The sequence below is a fragment of the Stenella coeruleoalba genome (genome assembly GCF_951394435.1).
Source record: "Stenella coeruleoalba genome assembly, chromosome: 17".
In the NCBI taxonomy this organism is placed as follows: Eukaryota; Metazoa; Chordata; class Mammalia; order Artiodactyla; family Delphinidae; genus Stenella; species Stenella coeruleoalba.
The window spans coordinates 61957765-61979377 of NC_137163.1; the positions used below are offsets into that span (position 1 = coordinate 61957765).

The 21613-nt window shown below is 34.5% G+C and overlaps 1 protein-coding gene across 2 annotated transcripts in view; it reads right to left on the minus strand.

Moving 5' to 3' along the window:
- Positions 1 to 21613, minus strand: part of CRISPLD1 (cysteine rich secretory protein LCCL domain containing 1) — a 44377-nt gene that overhangs the window by 10956 nt on the left and 11808 nt on the right. For both annotated transcript variants that reach the window (XM_079901914.1, XM_079901913.1), the window contains 9 exons: positions 6995 to 7113; positions 6515 to 6647; positions 5368 to 5483; positions 4491 to 4591; positions 2694 to 2834; positions 2464 to 2524; positions 2288 to 2354; positions 1960 to 2090; positions 85 to 128 (listed from right to left, as the gene is read on the minus strand). In XM_079901914.1, coding sequence (XP_079758040.1) covers positions 85 to 128; positions 1960 to 2090; positions 2288 to 2354; positions 2464 to 2524; positions 2694 to 2834; positions 4491 to 4591; positions 5368 to 5483; positions 6515 to 6647; positions 6995 to 7113 — 913 coding nt within the window. The remainder of the gene's footprint in view (positions 1 to 84; positions 129 to 1959; positions 2091 to 2287; positions 2355 to 2463; positions 2525 to 2693; positions 2835 to 4490; positions 4592 to 5367; positions 5484 to 6514; positions 6648 to 6994; positions 7114 to 21613) is intronic.

Sequence of the window (21613 nt, forward strand, 5' to 3'; positions counted from 1 at the left end):
TCAAACACAAAACAATAAGCAAATCCTTTAGAAAGAATAATGTGCAACAGAGTGGTAAGAAAATAAGACGAAAAAAGTGCTAACCTGTTACTTTAGAGACTGTGAAGGAATTAGCAGACTGATACTTGCTGAAGATAAAAACATAAAAATTTCAATCGTCAACATCTTACATGCATCACCATCAACATAAATTCTTATATTTTTTAAGTCTATGAATGTTTGATTTTTTCTTAAATGTTCTTATTTAAGAACATTCTCTTAAATGTTCTTATTTAATGTATTGCTTCACAATGGGAAAAACTATAAATTTGTACATTCTTAATGAAACTAGAAATTTTAGAGTGTTAGCATGATCTTTATAAGCAAAAGGGTTCAACTTTGAATTCTATATCTAGACATGTAGCAGTATAAGAATTAATCATCTGTTTTATGCTAAATTCATATTACGTTCAAGTATGAGGCAAATAAATACCATTCTTGATATCAGAGAAAAATCTCTTCATTATCAATCTCAAAAACTTATACATAATAGCATAAAATAATACACATTTATATCTATATATTTGTTTCCTATTAAAATTAAAACTCTCAATATACTCATTCCCTGTTACCATGGAAGCAAAAATTTAGTCTTTCAAAATAGTCAATACAAGGCAGTGTAAAAAGACTACTAAATAATAAGGACCTTAAAGGAATATGTATCATTCATCTTTTTGTTCCCCCTAGTATCTAGTAAAATGTCTACAATAAATGAATGAATTCCTCCTTATATGTTTTATTAAAAAGCAAGAATATAAGAATAGGTATTTTAATTAGTTTATCTATACCCAGGCTTTCATAAAAAACATCTATTGCAAAAGGTAATGCTTATTTGTGATGGTACTTTAATATGACACACACACGTTTCAAGAGAGTTTATATAATAAACAATTAAAAAAACAAGTTAAAAGAAAAAGGTAAATAATAGGAAATAAATGTTCTTTAGTGCAACACCCAATGTTTGGCTTACCAAAGCTAAAAACTAATATTTATTATTTATTTAAGATAACTATCTGTTGAGTGAATAAATTAATCCATAAGTGTTTCTGTAAAGCTTTTACTTAAGAGATTAATCACTAATGGCTAAAAACCACACATCAGGCCTTTGAATAAAATTGTATACAGGGGGCATCATTCCACCAATTTACAAGGACTCTTAACAAATTCTTATCATTATGAATTCTATACTGTGGAGTATCATGCAATCGTTCAGTTACAAAGGAAGGGAGACTATCATATTTCCTAAGAAAAGGCATTCCATTATGAGGTTCAATAATGTCTATTATTTTAGATAGGAGAAAGAGAAACTACAAAGATATTTCAAAAGCCTACATTTTTCTACTTTCTATAGAGTATATATGAAAATATGTTGTTTTATAATAATACATTTAGTATATTTAATATGACAAACATTTCAAAAGTTAATCAATGCTTTTATACTGGGTCAAATCACATTTTAACAGACAAAAGAAAGGTGACATAGTGTATTACATATTTAGAGACTTCGCAAAATGCTCTCTTACCTAGTAATCTATCTTATTAACAAAGTTACTGTTGCATGAAATAAATAATTCTCCCAAACAGGGCAGGAAGAATATGCAAATCAATTAGCCTTCTCAGGCACTTTTTATCATAGCTGAAAAATGTATTGCTTCACAATGGGAAAAACTATAAATTTGTACATTCTTAATGAAACTAGAAAATTTAGAATGTTAGCATCATCTTTATAAGCAAAAGGGTTCAACTTTGAATTCAGATACTTTTCCTTCTTTTTGCCCATGGAAATTATGTAGTTGAAATGAACCTTGAAAATTACCTTCTCTCTTTATAAACTAAATTCTTCTATGCTTTGCTCTAAATGAATGTAACTTATTGTTACAACTTAAAACCTCTGGTCCAAAGGATTATTTAGGTACTTACCCAATTGTTTGAACACCATTTCTATTGGATTTGATGAAATAATGTTTTCTTCCTTGTCTAGTGATATCCACCCAACCACCATCATTGTCTATTATACCATAATGAATTGCAGCTCTACAGATGCTGGATTGCTGGGAGAAAAGGAAGGGATAAAAGGATGTTAAAATGATAAGAATTCTGCATAGGATACAACTTGTTACTATGTATGACTTTAAACAATTCTGAGCAAAATAGCTATACATATATAAATTGTTATTTTTCCCATTAAAAAATCAAAATATTATATGAAAGGATCCTATCCTCAAATAATGACATTTATAATACCTACCATTTCATAATGTACACTGCCAATAACTTTAGCTTTACTATCCAAACAGCCAGCAGGGCATTCATATCTAAATAAAAGAAATGGGGAACAAAATTTAGCTTCTCTGAATGTCCATATAGAATGAAAATATTTTTTATATCTTGCCAGTTAATTTTGAGAGTAATAATAAATATTACCTATTGCAGGTTGTGCCTTTGCACTGGTCTCTTAATCTTATTTCGCAAGAAACAATTTGAGCTAAAATTTAGAAAATAATAATAATTTAGATGATGCAACAGCTGCTCTAATTCATCCCATACAGTCTAACGCCAAGTTTTTGCCATTCTAAAAATGTTCAGATTAATAAAATATAGTTGAATATGCCAGCAATGTAAACTTTAAAATATAAATAATGCGGAGATCTTACACATTTGCTGTGTGCTTATGACTTCGTTTCTGTTACTATCATCTGCTATTGTCCGGATGTGGGTGTCATGGACTTGTGATTGCTGTCGTTCAATTTCATTTGTTTCTTCTTCTTGAGGAGGGTAATAGCTATCTGATCCTTCTGTTAGAGAGAATGGATTTAGGAAATATGAATCCATCTTAAATGTGCACAAATTACCCATGATACACCTTTATATGCCTGTTTAACGCTGAAAGATACTAGAAAAATCAGTACTGTATGTTGGCACAAGTTTTGGCTTAAGGTGGTGACCTTACATACTGAATTGGAATAAATAAAACAGATGCATAAACCTCTGAGCCCTTGACTCATTTATGCTAACATTAAATGGAATCATTTCTAAACTTTACTTATATTTTAAAGTGGTATCAGTGATTACCTTTCATAATGACATCATGAGGTCTACACAGTGATCTAATGAAGTCGGGCTTAGTGAATTTGAATTTGTTTTCTCAAACGAAATCATATTTTCAGGAGGATAACACTTAAAATTCTCCAAAGGATCACATTTAAAATTCTCCTGAAAGGAGAATTGTGCTATTTACCACAATATCAGTTTCCATGGAAAGGTTTCTACTGCAGAAGGAAATTCAATGTGCAGAAATTTAAACTTAACAATGGAAAATATGCAAACTTTGAATTTAATATTTTTTCCAGGTTGGCTTGTATTAAGGGCTTGACAGGGGCACATTTTGGAAATGTGGTTATTTGCATGTATGTCTAAGAATTCAGAATCTAGAAAAAGGAAGTATGAATTCAGAGGAAAGTCAGCTTTAGTAAGACACTGTGGTCATTGGCAATGGAGCAAGCAGGTTGGAGGTTTGGGGGATGGAAAACAGACTCAGGCACAATGAAAAAAGCTTTCAGGAATTAAAAATGGCTCATATTACACAGTGAACTATATGCTTACTTCTTGTCTACTTATTATAGCTAGTGAGCACTCAATCATTAAGGAAAAAAGATATCTCTTTATAAGTACTGAAAAGTGGCTGCATTTACACATATTTTCAAATACACCTGGTCTGCATTATTCTTCATTTAGTCATCATTAAGAACAAAGTAGTACAAGAGTGTAAAAATGTTCACTTGGATGCCCAATAAAAAGCATGACTTTCACAAAGCTTTGTCAGGTAAGTTTTATCTTCATGTGTTATAAAAAGGACATCATATTTATATTTATTTTTGAGGACATCCAGTACATTTGAGACAGTATTTTTTACAACAGTTTTATAATACTATTATATATATATATTTTGTTGTTGTTGTTATTTTGGCATGACAAATTGTATACTCTGCAGTAAGAAGCAGAGAATTAGTATAATTCATTGGGCATGGTTCAGTAAGATTCATGGATAGGTATTTAGGCAAAAACTCTTAAAGTGCTTAAAATAAATTGTGTTAAACTGCTAAATTCTTCAGAAATCATGACATTTATGGAAATAATTCTAGTCAACACTATATCAAGATGGCTTTTAAGAATGAAAATATACTTGTCACTCTGGGATAAGTTCAAAGTAGAATTAAGTGGTTATCTGGAATAATCATGAATCTTTCCTTTAAATACATGTTGGTATAATAGACTTATTAATATTATAAATTTTAAAAAAATATTTTAAATGACTTCTAAATATTTGAAATAGAGTTCTAGAAACTTTTCATGTAATAATTAAATGTGCTTTGGGCTTTCAAACACAAATTAATGCAGAAGTTGGATGAAAATATAAATCAAACTGAATATTACAACACAATATCACATACCTTTGTAGCACAGATTTTCTCTACAGCCTCCTCCAAAACTAGGTGGGCAAGCAGAACAGGGCCGGCCATGTTTGTAGGGGGCGTGGCCCCACCAGTTTCCCCTTCAAAAGATAATCCACTCCATTAAGAGGTGGTCTATTTTTAGTTTTTTGAGAAACCTCCATACTGTTTTCCTACAGTGGCTGCACTAACTTACATTCCCACCAAGAGCGGACAAGGGTTCCCTTTTCTCTACATCGTCACTAACATTTGTTATTTGTGTTCTTTTTAATGATAGCCATTCTGACAGATGGGAAGTGATATCTCATTACTAAGTTTAAACATACACTGCTACCTCATTCTTTTGAAAATATTCTAAATAATGTGTTATGTATATTGCTAAAAACTGAAAAACCAAACTTCTGCAAAACACTAACCTCTGCTATGGAATATTCATCTATATCCCATTTGTTTTAATAAAAACAGATTTTAGACGTAGATTTGACCCTAAGTTCAGTTGTACAATATTTTCAATGTAATTAATTGAAGGGTCTTTACATAGGTGAAAATACATTTCTCGGTCTATAGTTTCTCATCTCTAATAAACCAAAATTATTAAACATTTACACAATATAGTAGTGCAATAAATAAAACTGAAGCCCTAAAACTATGATTCCTATCTTTACAAAGATTATATTTTCAATTTTCATATTCCTTTTAAGCACCAATTTTACACATTAGACAACCATAATTGTTGCCATATGACATAAACTCAGTTAAAACAATGCAGTTTACTCAATAATACACACTGAAAATAAGGAAAAAAATCAAAAATATAAAGTTATTTTTATGTTGTTAAGAAATACTTACATATGCAAGTAGTGTTTTGTTTACTTACTTTGGGGAATAATTGCACACCAAGTAGATAGCTTTGGGCCATATCTGCCCCCAGATGTTCATGTTATGGCACAAATTAATGGCACAGCCTATTCTGCTACTTGTTGCCCACACCACCTACATTAGAGAAAAGCAAGGCTTAGAAAAAGTAGGCTGAGATGAAGTAAGACAGCAACATATCTGAGAGAAAATGCATAAAAGTGAACTGGACAACCAACAGTTACTATTCAAAATGAAATGAGGCAATGTCAGAAACAATATTTTTCCTGAGACTTGGGGAAATACTTAATTTAACTTTAAAAAAAAAAGAGATGCACAGGTTTATAACTCTATCCAGATATAAGACATAAACATCTTATTTATTACTAAATAATTCAAATGTTACATCCTCACAGTCCTAAATGCCGTATTAATTTTCCTGTGAAGAAACTTACCTACCAAATGAACAGAATTTCTCATCTTAAAGCAGAAAGTACTGGAGCAAAAGTTTAGGTGTTCAAATTTCTTATACAATGTGACATTTTCACTGTGCCACTGGCTATCAGGGAGTCCAATACTGATCTTAATCTTGTCCCATGCAAAGGCATACAGAACCATTTGCTTTATAGTCACTAATAATCAGTCATAGAAATTCTAGAAACTCAGATCTGTAGTGAGCTTTATCTAGTCAAATCTGCCATTTGTTGTTTGATTTAGAAGTTTTAGAACATGTCCAATACCCAATCCAAACACTGAAAACTTAAAAACATGATAAATGCTGCACACATGTAAATATTGAATGTCATGGTAAATAAAACCATATTTTTATTTTTTGAAAATAAAAAAATTGACATCTGAATTTGAAGATGGTGAATTTCTTCCCTTTTGCACTTACTGGGGTCATATTAAAGTATTTTATATGTAAAATCATTGAAATAATATTTTTAAGGAAATGTCTGTACTTTTTTCGATAATTATTCTTGTTTATAAAAATTTATAAGCTTGTTCTACATAAATCAATATTAATATATTTTTAATAACCATATAAATGACATAAGGAAGGCAAATGTTCAGTATCCTAAGTTCTCCCACACACACACACACAAAAACTTTGTTAGTTTACATGAACTCAAATTAAACGAATAAAGTGTAATATACCCAAAACAAACCTGTGTATAATGAGTACATACAGGACCAGAACATCTGAATGGACAATACGGGTTGCACTCATGTTCATATGGGTAGCTAAAGTCTTTGACTTCATCATACCATGCTTGTACATGAAATGTTGGGGGTCTATATCTATTTGAAAGAAAATAACCACAAAAATCAAGTAAGGCTGGAGAAAATATAAAACCAAATATTGCCAAAAAGATTGATGAAGTTGGGTAGAGAGGCAGTTTTGGGTAACTTATTAACATTAAATACTTTTGCACTTTACATCACTAATATATCAATTACTTGAAACAAAAATAAGTTTAAAATACTACTGATCATTCTGGCAGGATATTTATTTTTTATTTGTCTTGGTGTGACTGCTTGTTTTCCTTTTAGGCACTAAGCCTTTGAAAACTTACAAAGATGAATTAGTAAGTACTTCATTTCAAGCTCTTATGTTTTCAGAAACAAGAAGTTGTATTTTAAGCTACCTTCCCCAATGTGCTCCCAAATTCTGTCCAATTGATGGAAGCATGCTTGCAGGTCCATGTTCCCACAAACAAGTTTCAGCCCAGGATTCTGCAGATCTTTCCAGTTCTACATCCCATGTCTACAATTCAAAACAAAAACAAAATACAGACACGAACAGATAATGTATATATACAGTTTGGATATTTCTTTAGAATATAATGTTACTCAGTTCTTATGTTTTCTCCCTTCTTCTTAGCAAAGTCAGCATATTAGTCTGGGTTCTCTCCATCTCTCATATAGATTTTTGCACTAGCCTCCTAATTAATCTCTTTTCATCCACCTCTCATCCCTCCAATCTGCTCTACAAGTGATTAGAATTACCTAAGTGGACACAAATACGCTTAAGTGATTCCTCTAACCGCATCCAACAAATCTCTGTATACTGTTCCCTGTCATAAAACATGTTATTCCTTGCTTTTGCTGGCATCGTTTCCTCTGCCTAAGACTTCCTTCTCCCAATTATTTGTCAAACAGGCTCTAACTCTTACTTCACAATACAGCTTTATGTAATACATTCTTGACACATTTTCAGTTCTCTTAGAAGTAAGCTATTCCCTACTTTGGGCTCTTAAAGCTTTGTTATGCTCCTTTGTTTAGCAGCTATTACACAGCAGTGTTAGTATTCGTCTACATGTCTCTTTCATGGGACTGTGAGTTGCTTGGGGGCAGTTAGTTAACTCACGCTGGTACCTTCGGCCTATTATCTGTGTCTGCCATATGGCAAGGTGGTTAATAAACATTTGCTCAATACATGAATGGTTATTGAATCTGTATCCTATAAAATATAAATGCATTTTTGTGTACAAAATTCAATAATATTAATTCATATTTTTTAAATAATTTATAAAGTGATATTTAAAATTATAAAATTATTACTGAAATAATTTCATACGTCCTGGGTTTAATATTCAATTTGTTAATTTGAAAATCAGGCAGTATAGTGAGTGTGGTGGTAAAAACAAAGAGCTGGATAGAACTGGACTCAATATTGGCACAATTACAGGATTCTGGGCATGTTAAGAGGGTAGAAAAATAGTCCTGGAACTAGAAAATGAGGACACAACCTAAGGTGATAGCAGTGAGACTGGAGAAAAGCAGACAGTCTGAAATAATGTTTAGGAATTTAAATTCGTAGAAGTTGACGGATGACTGAAGGAAGGTGGTGAGGGGGAAAAAAAAAAAAGGGTGAAGACTGATGAGGTTACCAAACTGTGAGAAAGAAAAACAGAAAGAGAAATAGATTGTTGTAATAGAAGTGTATGTCTATTCACTTCAATGCATATTTCAAGGATGATGTGTGAGGTGTCTGTGATACATGCAGTATATATGTCAAGTAGAAAGTGGAAATAGATGACTGGGGTTCTGGGGAAAGAAATACACTCTGAAGATATGGATTTTGAAGTTATTCACTCAGAGATCAATTTCTTCAGGAAGATGATACAGAATGAGAAAAGAAATGAAAAGAAAAGTCTGGGGTTATCAAAATTGAAGGGGAGAAAAAAACAATGAGTTAGTAAGATGAACTAGGGAAAATGGAATCAGAACGGTTAAGAGAAAACTGAAAGAGGATTAAATTATAAAAGTGACAGGACAAGAGACTCCAGGAGAAGACAGTGGGCAATTAAGGTCAAATGTTACAGAGAAGTCAAGGAAGATGAGGTCTGCTAGGTGCTAATTCATTGTTAAGAGCAATTTCAGATCTGTCCTAGGCAGAAAATCACAGCACAGAAGGTTAATAAGTGACTGGAAAGAGAAAGTGGAGAAGGCAAGTGGGACTTACTTTGTTAATACTTTAGAGACGAAGAAGAAAGATGGGCAGAAGCCAAAAAAGATTTGATGCCAGGCTCTAGAGAGAATTTTACTTTCTTTGATTTTTAAGGATGGAAGAAACCTAATCATGACTATAGGCCAAATGGACAAGACACTAGAAAGAAGCACCAAAAAGAAAGTATGTGTGGGGAAGGGAAGTTTCTTCACTCTTCATATAATCTTTTCATATTAAACATTCCTCCTCATTCACTTGTGGATCTGAAATACATAAAATCATGCTTTCAAAGCCAAAAAGTAAAATGTATACAAAATTAGGGTAAGTATATTTTCGTTATAATGCATCTTTATTATCTAGCAAAAACACACACAAAAAAAGTGTATTTACATGCCACTAAAAAATTAACAGCAGCAAAAGTATCCGGTTTTCGTAAAACCTTGAATTTCACTTTGAATTAATATCAAATGTTCAAGATGACTGATTTTGTGATACAGACATCAGTAAGTATTTATCAGGCAAGCACTTTATTCGCCAAATACAAGCATACTATTAATTAAATTCATTACTTAAGTTAGACCTAATTTTTATAATTACGTATTATGTAATATGCAAAGGCATAATTCAACTTGCTGTCATTATATCCCCAGACAAATTAGGTAAGAAACAAAGAATTTGGCTGAAGTCCCAGAAAATGAGTAAGATGCTGATTTCCTTTTGTTTTCAGAAGGTTGGAGAGATGGTCATCTCTCAAAAGCAAACATGTTCCAAAGTAGAGTTCCCTGGAAAGTAAGCTGTCCTTAAGAGACAATCAAATTTTTGTTTTCAATCTTGGAAATCAGGTTCTCATATAATACTTTAGTCATAAGCATAGTGAAACTATACTTATCCATAGGTTTCTAATCTAGCAACACAGCAATCTCATAGTCAAAGAGCAGCCGGGAACCAGAAGAAAAACGTAAACGTTCCTAGATGGAAAAAAAAAAAAAAAGCCTTGAAACCACTGGGATGGTTTTAAAACACTCTTCCCACAAAGGGTAGAGTTGAATTCCCTCCCCTTCACTTCAATTTAAGCTAGATAGTGATTCCCTTCCAACAAACAGAATGGCGCTGTGAGACTTCCCAAGCTAGGTTAGGAAATACAGACTCTATCTGATTCTTTCTCTTTAAAGACACACATCTTAAAAGACCTGAGTCCACAAATTAGGAGTTCAGCTACCCTAAATAGGTAGCTGAAAAAAATAAGATGGAGAGACCACACAGAGACAGACAGAGATGCAAGAGGAGTTCCCACTGTCTGAGTTTTCCTAGCCCAGTCAAGAGATCTGTGAGTTTGCACGTCCAGGTCACTGCAAACAAGTGAGAGACCCAGAGCAAGAAACCCCACCAAGGGAGTCCTTAAGACCCTTATTCAAGGTCAATTTAGTCTTGTTTTACACACAATTCTACAACCTTAGATGTCAGTTTTTCTTACGAAATTAAAGATGGATCGTTTTTAGAGAAGATATACAACCATTTCCAAATTCACAAATATGCTGTATTTCCAAAGTTTGTTTATATATCTGTTGTGTAGAAACTGGAAAAAAAATCTAAGACATATCATTAAAATGCTTTAAGCTATGTTTTCTTATTTGTAAAATGTGTCAGTTGAGATAGACGATAACTCAGGTCCCTCTGAGTTATCAATTGTTGAGTATATATTATGGATAAGTTGTTTTATAGCATAACTTGTCTTCTATTTAATCCATTAAAAATGGGGGGGTGGAGCATATAAAATTAACTATTATAATATTAAAATAGGGACATACATTATTTTAATATAAGAACTGAGGCAGAGGGCATGCAACTAAAATTTGCTATCAATATTTAATAAATATTAGTTAGTGACAATTTTCAAAGTAATTACTTGAAAAATCTAATCAAGCATTGGTGTTTAGGGCAAGTTCAATAATACAAATCAAGGACATTCTTTTTAAACAAATCACTGAAAATATAGCTGTCCTGTAAGAAATACCATCATTTAACATGACAACAGCATGGAATGTATATTTTTATGCTACAACATAATGTTTTAAGACTGGCAATAATTCATACCCATCCCATTTAAATGCAGGTTACTCTCTATACATTTCTATTTAAATTCTAGATTGCAAATTAAGTCAAGATGGCCTAACCGGCTTCATTTTTTCTCTCTGAACTATTCACCCAGGACTAATTTAAAGCCAAGCCACACTTAAAATTACCATTTCTTTATAGAATGGGTACTTGAGGTGTGCAGAAATAAAAACCACTCTATTTTCCATCTACATAAGTAAGCTGTTCCTTCAGAGAACATAGTAAAGTCTTTAACTGAAGTTTTATTACTAAAAGAAACATTTAGAATACTATTAACATACTTTGTCTCCAGTGACATTTTTCAACCAGTTCACCATAGTGGCCCTATCGCTTTCCTTAAACCTTGACAAAGGACTTTCAAAAGTAAACCTAGAAGCATATAGTCGTTTCAGCACTAAAATACTGTTTGTAAAAATCAAAAATTATGCAGCTAGACATGTACAGAAAATTCCATTGACTGCTATCGTTTGTGAAATATGGTGGGCATAAACAATTCATATTCCTATCAGAATACTTGTTATTCTATTATAATAACAATGACAGTTGCAAATCACTCAGGATTGTAGTTTTTAATAGGGTTAATATTGCTAGCTTACCAGAAGTTGTATCCCTATACATTAGGCAAAAACAGTCATTAGTAATATGACTCTTTCTTTCTCTTTGATATTGAGAATAGCTTCTCTCTTACAAAGGATTAAGTATTTTCAAATATATTCTTTGATTATTGTAAATGTATAGCTCTTTCCAGATTTACATAATTCTAAGATTCATGTCCTGGAAATCACTGACTCTTTATAGCGTCATAATTATTATTGTAGTACATTAAACAAGAGTTGAAAGCCAATGTTAATTAGTCACTATGAATTTGTCTGAAGACCATTTTCTTAAAACTGAGGCTTCAAAAATATTAGTATACAAAACTAAAGTGAACAGTAGACTCTTTTTCAAATATGTCAAACATTAATCTGAACTTTTTAATTATTATTATTTTAGATTGCATTAAAGCACATGAAGTAAAGTTTTGTGATACTATCTGCTTGATGCAAATTTGTGTAATTAGACTCTTCATACATAAATCCTCAAAGATCAGAGGTAGGGATGGAGATAATGGAAATCCCTTTATCCACAAAGGTATTGATAAGCACTTCTTGGTGAAGGTATCATGATAGTTAGTCTACCAAAGGAAATACGCTAGGTGACACTGAAGCTGTGAAGTAGTTTATTTTATATAGTTAAGTTCAGCAATGAAAAAATATATGAGTAAACAAAGAAATTTTAACAGGAAATTGACCAGCATGATCTGATACCTTTAAATGCACAGAGAAATAATCTCCTGCCTGGAAACTCTCACATAATTTAATAACTGTTCAGTGTCATTCTAAGCAGGGAGAAAGAGGATTGCAAGATTTTCTACCATTCTCTAGAAATAATGTTTTAATTCATTATAACTTTTTGCAGGATTGATACAGCTTTACTGGATTTCCAAGATAAATGCAAAAAAAAAAAAAAAGGTCTTTGACTATCTTACTATTAGGTATCTTAATTAAATGGCAATTAACACCAGTCCATGACACAATTTGCAATTTAATATGGACTTTTAAAATATGCATTGCTCTCTGGCAAAGTAACAACATCAAAGCACAGTGGTGTTGAAAATGCAGTTACGCTGGAAATCCAAATCTAGGCTGAAAGCTCTGGTCTTACCTTCCTACTAAAAATGATAAATAACAATGAAATTATTTTTAAAAAACTATATAAGCATTTGCAATAAAACCTGAAAATGAATCCCACAAAGATTTGTCTTTTTAGACATATACATATGCATACAGAAAACCACCCTCATGTCTCTAAGCCTACCTCAGTTCTGAGCAGTCACTGGCTGTCAGAAGTAATGATACCATTCCAGCTTTCCATATATTGAAAATACCTTTGAGTATTGAAAATACTCTTTCCTTAGGGCTATGTCTTCTAGACATACGCAAGCAAGGTCATTAATGATAAGTGTTTCTTTCCTTTTTTTATATAGACAGAGATAAAACTAAGCTTGTACTTGTTCCAATTATTCAAACTAAGGTTAATTAAATACATGATACACCCTGGAAGAGTCTTCTTTCCCATTTAAATTGTGTACTTTCAAATTTATCTCTTTGATTATGTCAAGTTTGGCTTCTGTTTCCTTGTCTCTGACATTAGTAAGCTGGAGTAAGTCTCTTCAATTCCTTTTAGCTTTAAAATTCTATTATTTTGTACTTATAGTCTCTTCTAGAGTGCCCTGTATTGCTTGTAGAGTCCCATGAAAACTTTCAAACATAAAATAATATTTCTGATGACAACAGAGGCTATTTCTTAGCTAAGAAGAAAAAGTTGATTTGTGATTTTCAAGACTGCAAAGCCAAGAAGGTTTCAAATCTTCAAATTATGAGTCTAGAGGAGAACTGTTTCCGAATCACCTCTACTGGAGAAAGTTTTAATATTGTCCAAAACAGAGAAATACAACTGAAAACCTTCCATAAAACTTCCCAGTAAAACTTCAACATAATTGAATACGACAAGAAGACATTCTCAGTAAGAAGTTCAAAATGGGTCTCTCTTCAGCTTAGTCCTGAAAACCAAATGGTAAAATCTTTGAAATAAGGCACAGACTTCCACACGTAATTTTTCTACACAGCTAAAAGGAACACCAGGATTTTTCAACCAGCTCATGAATATAGAAGCAGTTGAAGAAAATCAAAGACATATAGAGCCATCTCTTTCTAAACACAACCTTTAAAAGATAATTCTTAGAGTCCGCCTGCCGATGCAGGGGACATGGGTTCGTACCCCAGTCCGGGAAGATCCCACATGCCGCGGAGCAGCTGGGCCCGTGAGCCATGGCCGCTGAGCCTGCGCGTCCGGAGCCTGTGCTCCGCAACGGGAGAGGCCACAACAGTGAGAGGCCCGCGTACCGCAAAAAAAAAAAAAAAAAAAAAAGATAATTCTTGTCCTGTCATACCTTCTGGAAAAACAGGTTTGTAAATATCCATCATATGTCACAACATAAATCCCTCCCAAATCACTGTTGTTTTCCTACTTAAACCAGAAAGTGCAATCCCAAAATCTTATGGAATAAGCTGTCAGTGTTATCCTCTCAATAGCAATAACTTGATCTCCAGGAAAGAATTTGTTTTTCTATGGAAGTAACACATTTGACGGTTCGCAAAACTTCAGATTCAAATTCCAAAAATAATGCCTCATTATAAAATCTTAGCCACCTTCTTTTCTCCCCGATGGTGGAATTATCAGAACTATAACAAAGAAATAGACGTCAATGAAATCAATTAATCAATCACTCAATCTACGCTGAAAGAGTGTATGAGGTTTCTGTGACAAAGTCATCTGGTATAAAAAGCACTACAGAAAACAGTAGTAGTACATTCCTTACAACTCAGATATTACCTCCGGTGTTTAACTTCTGTGCTTCACCTGCTTTGAAAAGACTGTAGTTACAAGGAAAATGCACGAGGCTCAGATTTCAAAGGGAACACCTGTGTTTCAGGACATAGAGGCTTTGCCAGGTACTGAGAAAGTAGCAGCATTACCTCAGGGCAATGCACATATTAGGGTCTCCTGTAAATTACAGAGATGCAAGGCAGATGAGGCAGAGTTTTACTTAAAATCTACTTCAAAACAAAGCCTTAAAAGTCTTTAAAAAGATAATTTAGGGAATTGCCACTTCCTTTTCCTAAAATTAAAATAATTTTTGGAATGAAAATTTAATGTGTGGATAAACTGACAAGATCATTTTAATTAAACCCATTGTTTCAATATTATACAGATAGACCGAATGCATGGTGTAGGGCAGATTGTCTTTGTGAGGCAGCCTAGGCATTAATTCAACAAAATCCTTACATTTCTACAGAATATCTGCTGATTCATCTCTCATCTCCCTGCCAAGGCCCTCTCAAGTCTGGCGATAACTTACCTACCTCACTTATAACCCACTCCTCAACATGGGTCCTCTACTGCTGGCTCTCTGGAACGTTAAAGTGCCGGTAAATCATCAGAAGATCTGATTCTGACTTGGTAGGTCAGGAGAGAAATCAAAAAGTTATGACATTTCTAACACTGGTGCCAGAACCATACACTGAATACTTCAAGAAGCAAGGTTCTAGTACCTGTCTGTTCATATTTCTCGGCCATTGAATCCATCAGAAATTTTCCCCTACAGGACTGTTCTTTCTTTCCCCCCCTCCTTAGTTACTTAAACTTTATCCTTTCACCAAAGTCCTGTTCACAATCACTCTCCTCTTGGAAGTCATTCCAACCACAATACATACTCCATTTATCTCACCCTTCTCTGAACCTTCTTAAACATATAATTTACCAATTACTGTATGTTCTCCTAGATCTGTTTCTACTACTTTCGGTCTTAATTCTCAAACTGGAATTTTAAATCAAAAACTGTCTCATACTTTTTCTGTGTTTTCCTAATGTCACCTAATATACCTGGCATATAATATGTTGCCAATATGTACTCATCGATTATCTCCAGCCTCAGCTGGCCTGTCCTGGGCAATAACTTGGATCAGAGATACAGGAACCTAAATTCCCTGCGTCAAACATACATGTGTGATATAAACTCCGGTGAAAGGGTGTTCATGATGTACCTAGGCTAAACAAAAGGTAATTCTTGAAAAGCTGAACTCGGATTATTTTTGCAAAGGTCATATATATCTATCTTTGTATTGACTTTGTGATAGATTCAACACTATAATGCTTTCATTATTTTGTTGTCATTTAGGAGAGAAGTAGTTAATCTTCAAGACTATATTTTGAATGTTTAAGGAGACCTCAAAGGAGACTTGAGAAAGTACAGTACCACCTATCAGTTACTTAAATAACTGATAGGTGAGCCAATTTATAAAAATGAGGACCTATGTTTTAATTTATTTATAGCTCATAAATTTAGATAGATATATGATTAATCTAAAAGTCAAGCCTAAAATATGCATGCTAGGAAAGATAAACTTTCATAATAAATCACTCTGCATGCATCAGTTCATATATTTAAATAGCAAACTGAAAGTAACAAGTTTTGCAAGTAAATAAAATATTAATTGCGTTTATTTATTGTCTTCGGGGATGTCTTTTTAATTTTCAAAAAGAAAAAAGAGATGGGTTAACGAATGAAAACTTCTTTTTGGAAAAATTAGTAAAAGATAAAGTTTTTGGACAAATAGAAACCGAAACCTAAAATTTAACACCATTACTTCAACTTAAACCAAAGGCTAATATAAGAAACATTTAAATGCATATGTTTACATACTTTTAATGAAACTGCTATAGTAAGTTGCTCACTGTTCCTATATTGGGAATTCTGTGTTAAGTTTTCACTAATTCCTGCTTCAAGAACGATAAATTATTATGCTTCCAAACAGTCATTGAGAGCTATGTAAACCATATGGTCTCCTGTTTTCCTTGGCTGCTAGGAAACTCAAAGCTGGTTTAGTAACCATAGCATGGTCAATCAGATGTTTAGGTGTCCCTTAGGAACTTGCCTATACATTTGTCTTCAACAACTAAACAATGACTAAGAAGATGATGTAAAAAAAATACGGTTTACCAAAGCCTTTATTTGAAAATTTGAGAAAGAATATTGTGTTAAATATTCTTCATTTTTTCCCACATAGTCACTCTCAGCCACTTGCTGCCATACTCTATGTTCCAAGACGCTCAACTCTACACCCTGAGTTACTTCAGGCTCTCTTGGCTCCTGGGTTCTAGTTGAATTTGGCCAGTAGAAGACATGCACAGGAAGTAAGACGGTGAGAGGTGAACTTAAGTATGTATTACCCCCTCTTCAACCCCACTCATCCCCTGAGTACTCTGCCTCACAGTGATGGCGCCTGTGTCCTTTCATACAGCCCTACTATCAGGCTCTGGTCCTCGCCAGGCTGTGGTACCACGATTCATGCCTGGGTGTCCCCCATCCTTGTGGCTCGCCTAAGCCCTGCCCACAACTCTGCATAAAGAGCCTTCATTAATTTTTTCCCGTTAAATCCTTGTTATTGTGGCATTTGTTTTCCTAACGAGAAATAATATCTGAGAATAAAAACATCTCACAGAATGTGTATTAGTAAGCTGCCTAACATATTACCTGATACCTAATATATCTTAATAAATGTTCTCTTATTCCTCTGTTCCTCTAAGAATCTGCTTCATTTGCTGTGATTCACATAATCTTTTTATGGCACATTGTTAATATTCACGAGATTAAGGAAGAAATTTAAATCCCAAATTTTGAATGATTAAAAAAAGATAATCACTGTCACCTAATTTCCAGTGAAAAAGTAAATTTCTTAGAATTCAAATTTAACACACTGTTATAAAACGAAGTTTAGAGTAAGTTATGCCTGGCTTTGCTTTGAATCTATTGACAATCAACTCTATAAGTCAGGACCTTTGTTCCCATTAAATTTCCAGGATGATATTTCCACTGAAGCCTCCAAGTAAGTACCTGTGTAGTTTAGGCTTAGTTTAGTGTACACACACACACGCACACACACACACACACAGAGGAATAGTTTAAAAAGTGTTAATATAATCAAAGTTTGGAAATCCTTTGTAATAACTGTATAACTTACAAAAGTCAAACTAATACCAAATTATGTCAAATAAAATGCTTCTTCATAGGTATGCAGAGAAGGAAAATGTATAGGGCTATGTTGCTCAAGTCTGCCATGAGTCGCACTTGATAGAGCAAGATTATTTTCATCTTTTCAGCTGTTCTCACAGATCATGACAGCCATGCCCTCTTCTTTGAATCAACTGTACACATATTCTCATATCAACATCTTATCAGTTAAGGTTCTCATCATCCAATGCCCTCAACCACGGCCCCTACCACACATTGACTATAACGTCTTCCAAACACTATTTCAAAATGTACCTCTTCTAAGAAGACTTTCCTGGTTACTGCTTTATTCTGAAATACTTTTAGATTTATATACAGTTTAAAATATATTCATTTGTACTTCTTATCACACTCTGATTTACATTTTGAAAACAGTTCTCCAGCAAAAGCCATGGCATTCTGATCATTGTATCTCCTGGAAGACTCTATCCCTACTTGCTGAAGGGTCTGGGCATCCCCACTTCATGAGACAGCGGTGTCCATAACCCAATATAACTCTGAAAAGTCACTAAAATCCAATGCTAATTTAGCCACTTGTCATACTTATTAGAATGATTTTACCCTAACCAAAAAGCTAATGTACTTAAAAATAAAACATAAACACTTTGAAATGAATGCTTTTGCAACTTTCTAATAGTATTTTCTTGTCAAAACAAATCAAATCCTCTTTCATTCTACCCATTTTAGAATCACTGTTGAAAATCCAATCATCTTTTTATTTTTTCATTCATTCATTCCATTTTTTCCCTTTCAACTAGCATAAACTGAGCTTACAGCATGTGTCAGCCTCTCAGCCGGGGAAATGCAAAAATTACGAAAGCACAGTTCCTTCCCACAAAGGAAAGTAAGGCTAGAGAAAGAGACAAGGATGTAAATAACAGAGGCAAAGGCAGGTAGGAAACGCTGTGGAAGCCAGGGAACTGGGGTGAAGTGCACCTAACTCCGTACAGGAGGGTTTAGACAAGAGCAGATTCGTCTTTAGAGGTGAGTCTTGAAGGAAGAGCAGAAATTCACTAGAGAGAAAACGAGATGCACATAAGTCATTCTAACATCTGCAAAAGCAACAGGGCTTGGCAAGATCCCTACAGCATAAAAAAATCCAAGGTATATGGAATAACAGTACAGATGTTCCTGTGAAATAGCACCGCTTTTTATTTGTTTAGATGTATTCACTACGTTCACGGAATTCAGTTCACAAAGCTCTTCTCTCAGCCCTTTCTTTCTAGACAGGAGTTCTGATGCTTTTATTCCATCTTCATTCAAAAGTCTCCCCCCCCCCCCCACCTTTTTTATCTCTTTGGTTTCCTGCCTCTGGACAACATCTGATCTCACGGTAGCTTCTTTTGAGCATATCAGTCAATCTTTCAGTATTTCAGATTTGGATTTGCCATGTCTTCAGCAAACATAAGATATAGTTTTATATTTTATTCCCCTGTTTAGATGGTTACTTTGTACTGTTTGCTTACTTTGTACTGTTTGAGTTGCAACAATAACGCAAAGGGGAGAGTTATAAAGAGTAACTCCCATGCTCGTTCTTGGGTCTTATCTAATAGCTCATTAACTGATCTAGCTGACCATTCCCAGCCCCACACAGCCACCTCCTTTCTTGCTCGCTTTGGAATTCTACTTCCTTCTCACTCATATGGCCTTTAGAGTCTCTCCTGTCACTGACTGCACTTCACTTTCCACCATCCTGCAGAACTGTGCCATCAGCTAAATTTGACATTTCATTTTCTACCCCTCCTCCAAGCTGATTTAAACATTGAGTCTTGGGGTCATTTTCTACCCCTCCTCCAAGCTGATTTAAACATTGAGTCTTGGGGTCATTTTCTACCCCTCCTCCAAGCTGATTTAAACATTGAGTCTTCGGGTCATTTTCTACCCCTCCTCCAAGCTGATTTAAACATTGAGTCTTGGGGTCATTTTCTACCCCTCCTCCAAGCTGATTTAAACATTGAGTCTTGGGGTCATTTTCTACCCCTCCTCCAAGCTGATTTAAACATTGAGTCTTGGGGTCATTTTCTACCCCTCCTCCAAGCTGATTTAAACATTGAGTCTTGGGCACTCTTACTGTTCAAGCTTCTTTATCTTTGTGGTTTCTAAGCACTTCATGAAAGGAAGTGAAAAGGAGTTTCTATTTTCCTGCACTAATAGCTAGAGTTGCTATAAAAAGGAGAAGGCGAATGTGAGAGTTGAGATGAAAAAGAAAGAATCCGGATCCTCGCGTCAACTTGTCTTAATTTAGACCTCGCTTTCTCCGGAGAGCCTAAAGCTTTCTACTCAAAGTTCCAATCCCAGACAGCAGCTGCCTCTTCACCTGGGAGCTGGTTAGGAATGCAGAATACTGGGGCCCACCCAGACCTACTGAATCAAAATCTGTATGTTAACAAGGTTCCAGGGAATTCGTATGCACAGTAAAGTTTGAGTGGCACTAGACTAAAGCACCCCTTCTTTCTATTCCCCAAATCATACCTAGCTGCTTTCCCATGAAAAACACTTGCTACTCAATTTCCTGACGTTTGACTTCAAATTTTTCTTTGATTCGAAACAAAATATAAAGCATTTAATATAGACTATTAAGTAGATTGTATCCATATTCATATATTGCCTTTAGGTTAATGAGTTTCTAATAGAGAAAATCTGTTGCCTTTTTCCCAATAAGTTATATCTAAGCAGTTGACTTAATTGCACCTCATTGATTCTGTTAACTAGTTAAAAGAAAAAAAAAACAGTAAGCTTCACTGGATCATAGTTCCAGGTTCTTACATTTGGTGAGTTTAATAACCCACTAATCCAAGTCACATATTTGGGTCATTCCCATAATTTAATTTTTAGAGTTCCCATCCAACTATGTGTATTTAACCTCACTCTGCAATTTGAACCTCAAACACATTATTTGGTCTATATCTGTATCTGTACTTGATCTGTATTATGTACTATCTGAATACTTAAAAAATCCACCGCCCTCCCCCCACCCGGGCTAACATGCCTTTAATGTCTTTCACATCTCCAGGAGCTGCCTAGTCAAATGTCTTCAGAGGTCAAGCAAGTGACACCACACGATGTGGCTGGAAAGAGTGGGGTGACCTACGGCAAACCAGAGAAATCATTACTTTAAATCTTCCTGCTTTTTGGAAATACTTTACTACTACATACTCTAGTAACACATACCCTAGTAAACCTCCTCCCTATCTATTAAATTTTGTAACCTAAAGCACGGTGAACCAAATGAACTTAAAGTACTTCCAAACATCTCATACATTTGACTCCACAGAGATCTTTAGATAGTAACTCCAAAATTACCATTTCATAATATCCTATCCTCACACCCCTCCATTCCTGCCTTCTCAATCTCAGCTGACGATCTTGCTACATACTTCACTGGGAAAGACAGAAGCACCCACATGAAAATTCTTTTTCCATGAAATACACCAAACGACCTGCTTGTGCACCTACAACCTCAGCCTTTCCTGTCAAAACAAATGAACTGACTTTGGAGTTATATTTTCTCCCTTCCATGTCAAGTGCTTTCTCAACTTGTGCATTTCCATCAACTTACAAGCATGCTCTTTAAAGAACAAAACCAAGAGCACTGCCATATACCCGTGTAGCGCTAGCTAGTTCCATTTCTCAGATCTTCACCGCAACGGTATCTTGAGGAGTTACTTAGTTCCTTCTCAACTTCCCCACCTTTCGTTCTCTTCCTCCCACTTCAGTGAGACTTCAGGTCATACTCCACCCCTGAAATGACTCTTATCAAAGTCACCGGCAGCCTCTGTGTCCACAAAACCATTGTTGACTTTTCTTCCTCTTACTTCACTCCTCAGCAGTATGGAAGCTGTTGAACTCTCTTCTCCTGGCTTCTGGGACACCAGGGTAGCCTGTCTTTTCCCCCAACCTCACTGACCACTTGTTCTCAGCTTCCTTTGCTAGCTTCTCCTTTCTGCTCAACCTCCATATGTTGCTGGGCCAGGGCTCAATTCAAGGCGTTCAACCTCCGTCCATAAAAATCTTCTCAGATGGTTT